The 12758-nt window shown below is 37.3% G+C and overlaps 1 protein-coding gene across 15 annotated transcripts in view; it reads left to right on the top strand.

The window, feature by feature from the left end:
• SLC24A2 (solute carrier family 24 member 2) overlaps positions 1-12758 on the top strand; it is a 110368-nt gene that overhangs the window by 70482 nt on the left and 27128 nt on the right. For 9 of the 15 annotated variants that reach the window (XM_046905289.1, XM_040655480.2, NM_001397110.1 and 6 more), the window contains 2 exons: positions 9367-9462; positions 11582-11670. In XM_046905289.1, the coding sequence (XP_046761245.1) occupies positions 9367-9462; positions 11582-11670 (185 nt within the window). Of the gene's footprint in view, positions 1-4294; positions 4346-9366; positions 9463-11581; positions 11671-12758 lie in introns of all 15 variants that reach the window. The other 6 variants (XM_040655478.2, XM_015280084.4, XM_040655477.2 and 3 more) reach the window with 1 other exon arrangement.

The following is a 12758-nucleotide window of genomic DNA, read 5'->3' as shown; positions in this document are numbered from 1 at the left end:
AATGGGTTTTTTTGTTGTTTGTTTGTTTGGGTTTTTTTGAGCAGACATAACCCCTTTGTCCTAATGAGTACATTTTGAGTATAAAAGAAGAAAATCTGACCTGGTCCAACTAGTGGCATATTGATTTCATGTACAATTTGCCTTTTCCACATGCCCACTTGCACACAGTAGAACGCAGAAGAATAAGAGTGGGTGACCAAACTGAAGTCCTTGTTGCATCCTCAGATGGGCTCTCACGAACTTGCTGACTCACCTTCAGAGCCAAATGTGCAACTCTTGCACAAAAATTTACTTCTGTCTCCAATACATGGTTAGGCTTCATGTTTACAACATTTTAAATAATCATTTGCTTGCTTTTAAGCTGCAGTTCTTGACCACAAGCTCATTCTTGATGTCATCATCAGTTTTGATCCCTTACTCTCTCATTTCACTTCTCCCTCTGTCTTCTGGATTCAGCCTATTGAATTTATGGGTGTGTGTTTGAAACAAGTGAAAACAAGTGAAAAAAATCTGTGCTTTTTATGTTTGTTTCTGAAGCCTAGCAATTCCTTTTAGACAGAGTTGCCACTGTTGTCAATTAAGTTTTAAGCCTTGATGCCTTTATGATTTGAAAAGTCAGACACAACAGTGAAGCTGAACTAAATATTGAAGGGATTACCATCAGTGCTTTCCCTTTAGCACACCTGTTTAGAACAAAAGAAATGTCAGTTTTGAATCACTGTAATTACCTTGAAGAAGCGTGAAATGAGTTTTTATGCAAATGTGTATTTTTATGGGAAGTGCAAGTCTTATGCTTGGTTAAGAAATTCACAATGCCTCACTTTGTTCTGAGAATCTGAATTTGTATTTTTCATGAAGAGGTACGTACCTCTAGGTTGCTATCTTTAGAGTAGCTGTGTGTCCTCTGAGTATTCTGAGAATCTCTAGGCTGGACTAATTTCAGATGTAACTGGGGACACCTGCAATATTTGAGATCCTTGTGGCAGGAGATCAAAGAGCTCTGGAAATACCATCTTTCCTTCCATGGGAGCCAGTGGCACTGCACTGCAATAGCAGAAATAAGTATTTCACTACAGATGGTACTTATGAAGATTGAAAATAACATAATTAGGTGTCTTGCTCGAAATTGCAGTCAGTGTGGTACCACCAAGTAGCTATATTCTTCCGTTTACTTTGATTTTGGTTGGCAACTACAGTAGAACCACTGCAGTAGTTGTACTGTATGCAGTAGGGAACAGTAGGTAATAACGCAAGTGTTGTCATAATCCTTCAGGAATGTCAGGCAGGATTACCAGGAACCCTCTGTTCTCTCCTAGTGTAAAAATATGCAGAAAGGAACGAATTAATTCATTGACTCTGTCACTGTCGAGGATCAGCTGTTAATCTGCATCCCTGCATCCTTTTTGTTTTATGCAGCCAGTGGGGATGCTTGTACTGGCTGGCAGCCAGTCTGTCTGCTGTGCTCTCCCTATGGGAACCACATAGCATGTTCATGAAGCTGGACCTCTCCAATTTTAATAATGTTGGCTTTTTTTTAATATCTGCTCAAGCACTTTTTATCCTGGTATTTCAAATTTTCAGGACCATTTAAAATCAGTTTTCTTTAAAAGCAGAAAACTGTCCCAAGTCAAATATTTTTTTAAAGTACTTCAATTGAGTTTGAGCTTACTTACAGCTGTGTTGAACAGAATCTTATTACAGCAGCAAAATTTGCTTTATAGCAGAAGCTGATATGTTAGAGGCTTGTAAACTCAGATGTCTGGTGTTGCTGAGCAGCACTGACCCAAGCAATCTTGAAATCCACAAAGTAGTTCATGCAAATATGCAGCTGACAGTTTGCAGCATCATTACTGTGTGCATTGCAGTCTGTGGACTGTTGATCATATAAAATGTTCTTCTCTGGGCATAGGACTAAAAAGCTCTAAAGAGCATAATCTCACGAGCAAGATTAGATTTTTCCTAGAAATAATTTTCCTAACTGCAAGAATTAGTCTAGTTTAATCCTTGTTGTGTTGAGTATTGCCTGGATCGTGATTATTGTCAGCATCATGCACTCATGCCTCTCTGTTCCTTTTCTCTGTTATTGTAACGTCAGAGTCTCTGTTTTACTTTCCTGTTCGTCTTGTATTTCTCAGCTCAGGTGGGAAGAAAACAGATCTAAACCAGATTGCCAGTGTGTCAGGTGCACTGCCCTTCTGCGGCTGCTTTTATTCCTTCTGAAAGTGTAGCATAATTCACTATTATTGTTGCCATCCTCTGAAAACTCTTCTGCTTCAGCCATGAAATCAGAGGCCTCACATTATCATTCTGTTTGTTCTTCAGTTTGTTGCCATGGTACAGCCTTCTTCTCAACTTTGTCCTTCCTCACCTGCATTCTTACTCTTCATTTCTCCATGAGTTTCTGCAGTCCTTCTCTGGCAGTGTTGTCTCCTGCATGTACTCCCATTTCTCTGATTACTCTTGGGCTCCTTTTGGCATCTGTCTTCCACTCTCATTCTCCCTCAGCGGAGGCCTTACCCCAGGTCTTAGCAAGCCTGACCACAGACATGACAGGGCAGAGATCAATGAAAATAAGTTTAAACAGAAGTAGTGTCACTGCAGAGCCTCAGTTAAATGGCACACGTGTTCCCAAATGCTCCATGCAGGGAAGTGCATGTTGAAGATACTGGGACCTCTCCCAGGGTAAAGAACTCAAATCTTTAGGGCTAAAATCAGGATGACTGGAGAATCGATTCCCTTATGTAAATGTAGTTACAAAGATTATGTTTCAAGAGTAAAAACAGTCTTACAAAACAATATACGTATTGTATACTATTATAAAACAGTATTTTAAATTATTCATTTAATGATATGTGGGTGTTTTTTTGCCTTAACAGAGACTTAAAGTAAATTCAATGCTCATACTTATGTGCAGACAACAGACAGCACTGTACAAGCAAGAGTATGCCAATATTTGTAATTGGTTTTATTAAAGTATGTCTGTGAAGCAATCTTTACAATCAATCACAATTCATTTAAAAATGTAGTACTGTATTCTCCAGTTACACATATTTTGTCTTGGCATTGAATTAAATGTTCTTTTGGAAAATTTAGGTATCCAAGAATAGATTAAAAATTAGGGTCTTTCAAAGCATCAGCCTTATGCATCATCACGTTATTTTACAGTTAAGAACTAATGGCCAGACCTCCAGTGAATTCACTTATGTGGAAAAATACTGAGAGATCATGAGGTGCATCAGCTAAAAGCAAAATAAATGGCCAGCATTTCGTGGTTAATTTCTTAAGCAGTTTCATAAACATGAAGAGAGAGTATTTCCAAAGAAAACATCACTAGCAAGCAGTTTAGTATCCACTTTGTATGATTACACTCTATCAAAAGGTTGGATGTTCAGAATCTAAATTGTAAAATTTTGCATGAAATTAGCAACTGAAAACATCTGTAAATTCCTCAACAGATTGCTTAAAAATTCTTCCTTCTGCTTTTTTTTCCTGTCCTCTTTGCAGAAAGTTGAGACCATTACTAACTGTTGAATTTGTATGTATGCAGAACTTTAAGAAAAAAATAATATTTTCACACAGAAATGAGGTGTAAAGCAAAATCTGGAATAAAAATAATAATAATAAAAAAAACGATTATATCACACAGAAAAATAAACATAGCCCTAAAGATCTAGAGATCTCTGCATTGCTTTTGCTCTGCCCTGACAGTCTATAATAATTCATTATATTAAGATCTAGTTAATGGTTTAATGAATGTAGGTCTCATAACCCCTAGTAAAGGTAGTAAATACATCTTTTCTGACAATAGTAGTCAAGTTAAGAATCCCTCTGTAACAAGCCATCAAGTCAGAGCAATAAGTGTGAGATGGCATTAACGCACAATTCCTGACATTATGTTTCTTGTGTGTTTTGGACATGTAAGTATTTGTATGTATGGCCTGAGACCTGTTAAATTGTTTAGTTTCCAAAGCTCCTGCTGATCAAGTCCTGTCAAGGTTTATTATGTATTCCCAAATATAGGGACACCAAAATGGTAATCACCTTGACAAGGTTGAATTCTAGATTTCTGTGCTTCTTCTACAACACCCTCTAGCAAGTTGCTCCCCTAAAATCAGTGACGTGCAGTTTCAGGGGGGTGGAAAGGCACTTCCATTTCTGTAATCTATGTGTCACTGTCCTGCAGAATTTTTCACATTAATCACTGTTGAAGTTTATGAAGCACATGCAAAAACATGTACATTTCTTGAATGTCTGCTGGTTCCTTATCTTTGTGTCTTTTACTGTGATGTTGTAGAGCTTGGATCATATGGAAACCTAAAATATTATGACACAATGACTGAAGAAGGTAAGAAATACTTTAGAATTGTTTGTATCAACCTTTTTCAAAGCCTTTTCTGTGTTTACTTCTTCCTTTATTTTGCTTTGTTCTGTTTTCAGTTTCTCCACTTTTGAATGACTCCCTTTTGCATGACCTCATTGACAGTGCGATCAGCTATGGTTCTTTTTTTCAGGTTTTTATTTTCAACTTTTCAGTTTTGCTACTTTCAGATAAGGAAATACAGCTAAAGAAGAATGTACATGCGAAACCACACTAATAAGTTACATAGTGCAGTATAGTATGAATTGTAAATGCTCATTTTATTGTATTTTACAATGCATTCAAGACCATTTATGGATGTTGAAATCACTTGGCTAAACCTCTCAGCTTGAGAAAAATTATTTAGTGACTTCAGTTTACTGTATTATTCAAAAATAATGAATGAATTCTAAAAACTAGGCGTGACTATTCATGGAAAATTAATTGCATGCTTAATTGCAATGCAGAAAGTATTCAAATTAAAATCCTGATTTTAACAATACAAGAAGGAACTAATTAGGGCCTAAATCAGGGCTCACTGAAATCTTGGGCAGTTCTTCTGCTAATAAAAAGCATTGTAGTTTACTGCACTGATTCAGGAGTGCAGTTCCTTAGCTCCCCCCACATTTTCAGTCTGAGTGCATTAGCATTTCTGTAACTCAGAAGTTCCCAGACCTGAGTCCTGCATGTCTATAAGATCAAGGCTGTTGTCCAACTCTTTGGCTAGGATGCCAGGTAGATGGTTCTGAGTGCTCAGATAAGTAGTTAGTGGCCTATCTGAGGAGAGAGATAAGGTTGAGGTCTGTTGTAAGATTAACTACCTATTCCTATTTATTTTTAATGTTGGAAATAATAGGTGTAGGGCTTATTTTCTCTGTACTTATAAACATGGTCATATTCAAGTTTAGATTACTTTCTAGTTTAGATTGATGTTGATGTTAAAAATGTTTATAGAAAACCTTCATTACAGACTTACTCTTGACCAAGAGTGGTAACTTCTGACTGTTTCTCGTTTTCTGTATGTGCTGCTGTTACTCAAATATACCCATACTATCTGGGGGCCATCTACTGGAGATGGCTCCTTCCATCATTGATAGATACAGGTTTCTTCTGGAGCAGGCATGACCATCAACTTGTAGGGCAGCCCAGGAGCACCACCCTTAATTGCACAGATTCACTGTCTGATTCACAGGGTTGGTACCAATATAAGATATGATGCTTGAGCAGAGATTTTACCTGGGAAACTCCAGTCTCTGTGTTGTTTAAATACACTTCTGAAGGACCCTGATGCACCTGACATGAGTAGTCAACTGAAGCAATTAAGATAAGGCTACCAGAAATAAATCTTTTGCAGTATGTCTAATATCAGTGTATTTCCAAATCAAGCTGTGAATGTCATTTCTTGTTCTAGCCACAGAGTTGGATATGTTAAAGTTCTCATATTTTATTCCATAGTATTAAATCTACCATTTCAAAAGCAATTTCTGCATACATAGTCTTCAGTTTTTTATAAATCCTATTATGGTAGTTAAATATAGCTACTTGTGGGAAAATATCCTTGCAAATATGCTATGTATAATATATGTACTTATTATTACTGTGCCTACACTGAAGTAATGCTATTAGTATTCAATGTCACCTCAGAAAGCCCTCCTCATGAATAAACAATCAAAGAGCACGCTGTAGCAGTAGCTAAAATCCAGTAGCAAAAATCTTCCAGTAACAAAAAGAAGGAAGGAAGCTCTTTGTCTGAAGGAGTATTAACACTGACAAGAGTCTATGATACAATTTAGCTTCTTAAATACAACTGTCATCATCATTTTCATGTCTTTCATAAAGCAATAACGAACCGAGTACCCCAGAAGCTGCAGTTAGATCAAAGTACGCTATATTTTCAGCTCTCTATTTGAATATTCAGAAGTATAATCCCTATTACTCTGCATCACACTGATTTTCATCATCTCTTTCACTCTTTATTTTCTTACATTTTTCCTTGAATTAGGTTTTTATTCATCTTCTGCAGTAAGTTAGCCACAGAAACTTGTAAAGCCAGTTGCAGATCTCTAGGTTTTTCTAATGCCATACAACCTTACCCCTGGGCCCCCAAGCCCTGAGTGGACATAGGCAGCAGATTTTTCATCCTCTGATGGAGAGGCACAGGCACATCCATTTTGGTAGACAAAAGTGACAGGTGACAATAGCGGATACAGCAGAGGGCCTCTGGGCTCCACATTTTTGTAACTGATCTCCATTTTATTTGCTTCTGTTTGGTCAGAAATTGACTTTATATTGATTGCTGATTAGTCAGTTGCCCAATTCAAAGAGATGATATACCATACCAGATGGGAAAAAAAACGTGCAGTACTCCTGTGCTGTCAAGTAACCTCAACCAACAGCCTACGACATGACAAAACTACATTTATTTTCAGGTGACACTTCTGCAGCATTTTACAATTCAAGCTGAAATTGCATGAGATGAATTTCCACAACTGATCAGTTGCCACCCCCCAGCTGTGTTCCACAACTGGGCACCAGCAGGACTGGAATGCACAGTTCTGACTGTTCAGCAGCCACAGATCTGATGTCTTCTGACACATGAAAGCTTGGCTTTGGTGCTGGTTATGCACAGATGTAGTAAGCTGTGTTTGATCTGAAACAGAGAAGTAGACAAATTGTAAAGTCTTAAATTTTTGAACAAGTGAATTTCTGAAGATAAATTACTTTTCTGTAAAATCAGAGACTTCTGACCCAAGGAATCTGTACGCTGTAATTTAGATTGTAGTCCAAGGGTTGCATTTTTAATATATCCATGATCAGCAAGAGAAACTCTTCCTGCTGATGCCAGCTGGAGTTATACATGCAGATCAAGGTGTATGTATTATACAATACTGATTTGTTTGCATATATTCAAATATAACCAATTTAGTTTTAGACTACCTTCTTTGCTAATCATCTGGCCTTGATCACTTGTTGGAGCTTCCTTTCGGAAGCCTTTGAAGCTATCCTTTCTAAACTAAAATGAACTGTAACATCCATCAGAGTTCAGCAAATCTAGATTGATTAAGTATTTTCTGGGACAAATATCCTATTTTGGGTCTGTGAAGTCAAATATTTTCATCGATCTAAACTCCCATGGTACCAGTTGCTGTGAAGACTATGCTTGGCTATACAAACCTACAGCATGCAGGAAATACACACATCTAGCTTCTCCTAAAAACAAGAATGGTAACGTAAAATTCCTGTGGGTTATTTTAGTAATGACACCAGAAGTCGAGAGAAAAAAGGCATGCAAGGTCTGTGTCTAAGCTGAAATCTTGGGACTTTCTGAAATTTCCTGAGGTGGTTCTTTTTCCGTGTGGGCCTGTCCTTCCCCTTTGCTGAACAAGTTCTGATTTTGTTTGTTGTTGAAACTGATAGACAAAAAGGGGAGGCAAAGGGAAGCGGGAGTCATAGGTCTGTCTGTGTTCTTCTCACTGTCTACAGACAGACTGGTGTTACTTTTTTCCAGCATTGAAACTTCAGTTTCATGCTTTTGGTAGTTTATTTTATGTCTTTTAATGATTTCCTCCAGATGTTTGGTTACCTACACTGAGTATGATGTGCTAGTGAAAAGATAAGGGCTGCTGAAAGGATACTTCTGCTTATTAAATCTTGGTAATGTTTTAATTCTTTCCAAGTGATTTGCTGTTGACATGCAAATTCCACTTCCAAGTGAATGGTAACTGTTAGTCCCTATGTACTGTGCGTAAGTTTCTGCAAATATGAAGGCTTTAATGCATGCATTTGAACCTATTTCTTGTGATGGTGTAGTTTCTGATAATCTCCAATGAGTGAGAAGGGAAGAGAGGATTTCTTTCTTAACCAACAATTGTTTCTTGTATGTCTTTTATTTTAACCTGGAAACAGTGATCTGTTTTTCTGTTATCCAGATACGTGAGTTCATCCATGACCAGTAATATTTCGCGTTGCTAATCAATTATGTGATTCCACTGAAATATATTTTGACCTTAAGCCTGCTGTCTTTTTTATTTCAGAGTTGATTTTCAGTGTTTCAACTGTTTTCAGTGGAATTTTAAACTGGAGATGAATTGCTAATAATGCTATATACTGTAGTCAACAACTCATACTTAAAAAAAAGGGGAAAAAAAAAGTCCTAAGAGGCAAAATCAATGAGGATGCAAAAGAGAAGGGCACATAGAGCATCTGTCTACAACACATATACTGTCATAAGCTATCCAAACAGCCCTTACACAGACAGATCAACTAAAGTGGAGCAAGAAGTGAATTTGTTTTGCTTGAGTTTGCCTACTTTGACATTGCCTAGTTTGAATGTATCATTTGGAAACAGTGATCAATGAAGAGTAATAGGACTTGGGACTTTCTCTTAGGAGCAGATGAATTGCCCTGAAGGCAGTCTATTTGATGAGCTGTATAGTTAACCTCATGGGAGACAACATGGTGAGAAGGAAATTTTCCTTTGAGAAGCTGGCATGGAAGTCATTTGTTTTGATGATTCTTCTTTCCCATCTGAAGTATCTGTAGAATTTATGGGGACACAGCTGAGTGCAAAGAGACAAGGTTGACCACACGCACCATGATGTGGTATATAGGTTCGTCTTAAATTCTGTGTTACTGTTCTACTAACTGAGACCTGAAACAGTGTGCATTTGTTTGTAATATCTGTATTCATTTATATTCATCTTCTTTTTAGCCTCAAATGCTACACCAGTAGTTTTTTAGGTGGAACTTTATTGACTGCTTCAGAAGAAAAGTTGGATTCCATTTCTTGTTCTACTTCTTGCAGAGTTCTCAGAACAGGGAAAACAAACAAACAAACAAACCAAAAAGCATTAGTAAGAACATCAGATAGTGTTTAATAGCGTTTGCTATTGGGGAGGGATGGAAATGGTTTATTAGCAATGATTTTTGGATCCTAAGCTATGGCAAAGAAACTTTGCCTCTCAAAATATCTGCATCTGCATCTGAATAATAATAATGCTTCCTTTTAGGAAAATTCAAGGAGAGGGCCTCAATTCTGCATAAGATCGCCAAAAAGAAGTGCCAGGTAGAAGACAGTGAAAGGCAGAATGGAGCTGCTAATCATGGTGAGTGCAGCCTTGCAGATCTATTGCGTGTTCTTGAGGCTCTTTTTCACTGTTTCATTTTGCTTGTAAATCCTTAGAGGTGAATTCCTCTGTCTGCTTCATTTTTACTGTCTTGCTAAACATATTCTGAATCCCTGTAGAAAAGGGGATGAAATCCAAAGACAGTACAGGAGTTAAGTGCAAGATGAGAAGGTCTGATTAGGAGGTAGAAAGCCTCCCAGAAGAACTAAAGACATAAATGCAGTGCTGATTTTGGACAAGTGAAGAACTGGCAGAAATAAAGATGCAAAACTTAGCCACAGCTTACATTTTAAAATTCAGTGAGTTTGTTGAGTTGTGAACAGTTGGTGCAGGGGCAGATTGCTGTAATTTTCCCGTCTAATCTGCCTGCTCAACCCATAGGTCTAAAGAGAGCACTGACCAGCATGACTAAACTCCATGGTTTTTCCATGTCTGCTGGTAACTGAACTGCTTGCACAAGTAGAGGACAGCAACACAATTGCAGTTAGCTCAGCCCCAGTGCGGTGTTGTTAAAGAAAATGTTTTGTTAATCAGTTCTGCAAAATAAACACCATCCCCACAGTCCAAGCAGATAGCTGAGGTAGTCTCAGCTGGCTTATAGCATTACCAGCTCATTTCCTGATGATGTGTTGCCCTGTTGTTCCATGTACTGAATCCAGCCATACATGCATGTTTTACCTATCCAAAGGAAACAGTGTTCACCAATTCTCATTCTACGGAGCCCTAAGAGTTTCCTAAAGAGTAAGTGAAACCTGTCAGAAATTACACACATGTAGCTTCTATGTTATAGAAGGATGGGTGTAGTCTCTGTGGATCAAGAACCGCTACTCTAGGATTATATGTGTTCTATGTAGTGCACCCCTGCCTCAAGAAGACACAACCTTCCTATTTAAGATTTGATTTGTGAATCTACTAGTTGTTGAAAGTCATTTAAGCTCATCTGTATTAATTATACAGAATTAGCTTATAGTGGCTTTTCGCTGAGGGCAAGAATTTGTCTTTTAGTTCAGAAGTTCCTACACCAAAAGGAAATCCATATTATCCTTTGTCTACCATGGCATATTCTCTGCATTAGAAAACCATATGCAAATGTGTCTGATAAAAGCTGAATCACTTTCTCAATGATACTTTTTCTGACCTTGTGCTATGTTTAGACAAAATTTACTTCCTCAGTCAAGCAACTGAATGGGACACTGTTGATAAACCATAATTCTGAGTGCAGGGTTAAGAGACAATACACATGCACTGAAATAATTAGACACAGTCTGGCACTCAGCTTTGGCTGTGATCTCAGATTTTTAATTTAGAGGAATCTCAGTGTAGCAGCAATGTAACTTGACAGCTGTATTTACTTATGTTCACACGAGCATACCATAATGCACACTGAACTTGCATAAGACATTTCTTATTGCTGTTTCCCATAACTTTAAATTGTCCAAAAGATTTTTGGCTGTTGACATTTTCATCTAGTACATACTGAAAGAGGTGATAGCTGTTTAGAGAATTCCAAGATAGAGAAAGTCAGAATAAATTTGAATAAATGTTCTGCCAGAAACTGAAGGCCCAATTTTATTCTTCTAATCCCTTCAATAGTTTTGTACAAGGGCAATAGGATTCTGTTTTAAAGGTCATCCATTTATTCTTTTCCCATATTTTTGAAAAAGAAGGAACATTATTACAGTTTGGAAGTAACTATACAAATTGCAGAGGTTAGTGTGTTACAGAAGCTATTTCTTCTTGAAAGCAGCCCCTCACTTGCATTCTTTGGTGTAAGTGTAGGACATTATATATTGTGTTTCCCTGAAATGTTAGGGTTGGTTTAGCATAAGGAGCATGCAGTATTGCAAAGGATGTACATTATTCTAGAACACGAGTCCCGGTACAATGGTTTCTTCAAACACAAGTTTGTGACTTATAAGAATTTGATTCAAAATGTGGTCAAGTGAAAGCCAGAATTTTGGTCTCTCTCTTTTTAAGGTTTGTTCACCATCAGTATTTGATGATTTAAACAGACTGAATACATGACTGCAGTTTCACTAATACTTTGTTTTTTACTACTGTGTTGTTTTCTTGCTCTTGTTTATGGATAATACCACAGAGAAAGGTGCAAAAGTGGAAGTTGCAGTAACACCACCAAGTGATTCAGGACCAGTGCAGAATGGAATTGCTCATAATGTTGATGAAGAGGTTAGTGCTTCTTTAATTGTAATTTTTGTTTTTTTGTCAGTAAATATATTGCATGTTTGATTCTGCTTTTCACTGAAAATATGCCTCTTAAAAGCAAAAAGTTGCAAAAAGGAAGTCTACAAAAAATACAACCTTCTTTGATTACTGAACGCAATACAATATAATATGGTTTGCTGTATATAAGAACTGAAGTCTATTTGCACATGTATCTCTTGTGCCCAATGCCCTTTCTTGTCAGATAAGATAGTAGTCTAAAATGTATTCTTTTAGGAAGCGCATTTGTGCTCGTCAGATAGGATGTTCACAGCCCTGAGCATAGCAAATGGAAATCGCTTGTCTGATTATCATGATATTGCACAGAAACCTTTCTCTTACGAAGGCAGTTTGTCACGTTCTGCTTTGTAGGACAGTTAAAAGTAGGTGCGAAAGTAGGAGCTGTGTGCAAACTTTTCCACTCTTCCTTCTGTTATCTTGAGGCATAAAAAATTAAGTTTTAATGCAGTATATTAGTGTTTCTGTGACTCTTCTTGAATACAGTTAAAGCCTACAGAAGAAGAAATGAAACTCTTAAATTGAGTTATTTTAGCATGTACATTTTTAGGTAATTTTGTAACCCTCTGTAGCTCACACCATGACTGAAATGGCTATATGAATGAACTAGTTTCTCTCTGAGGTGAGCTGTAATTTTCAGGTATAGATGACTGACAAATTGGGCCTTCCCATGGTCTTTTATAATGACTTAATTTTTTAAAATGTCATTAGTCTGACCTACAACCCAAGTAGGCAAACAAGTGGATAAAAGTAGTGAGTTTGCTAAACTTCGGCGCTGCTTTTAGGCTGAAGCAGCAAAACCTGCACAGAGGAAGTCTTGTTAAAAATAGTCAGTGACATGGAATTTTGTAAAGTGATTTTGTTTGTATGCGCTGACACAAGAAAGTTGCTTTTAGAGGTGGCTGGAAAGAGGTTTATGCCATAGTATGATCTTCCCCATAATACAAAGGAAGTGAATTGTCTTGCATTTAAGTACAGAAAAATCATGCAAAAAAATGCAATGCCTCTGTTTTGTTTTGGATCATGCAAGGTTTAGG

The sequence above is a fragment of the Gallus gallus genome, chromosome Z, assembly GCF_016699485.2.
Source record: "Gallus gallus isolate bGalGal1 chromosome Z, bGalGal1.mat.broiler.GRCg7b, whole genome shotgun sequence".
NCBI classification, from domain to species: Eukaryota; Metazoa; Chordata; class Aves; order Galliformes; family Phasianidae; genus Gallus; species Gallus gallus.
Note: the sequence above shows the minus strand (reverse complement) of the source record. Positions and strands in the feature narration are given on the sequence as shown.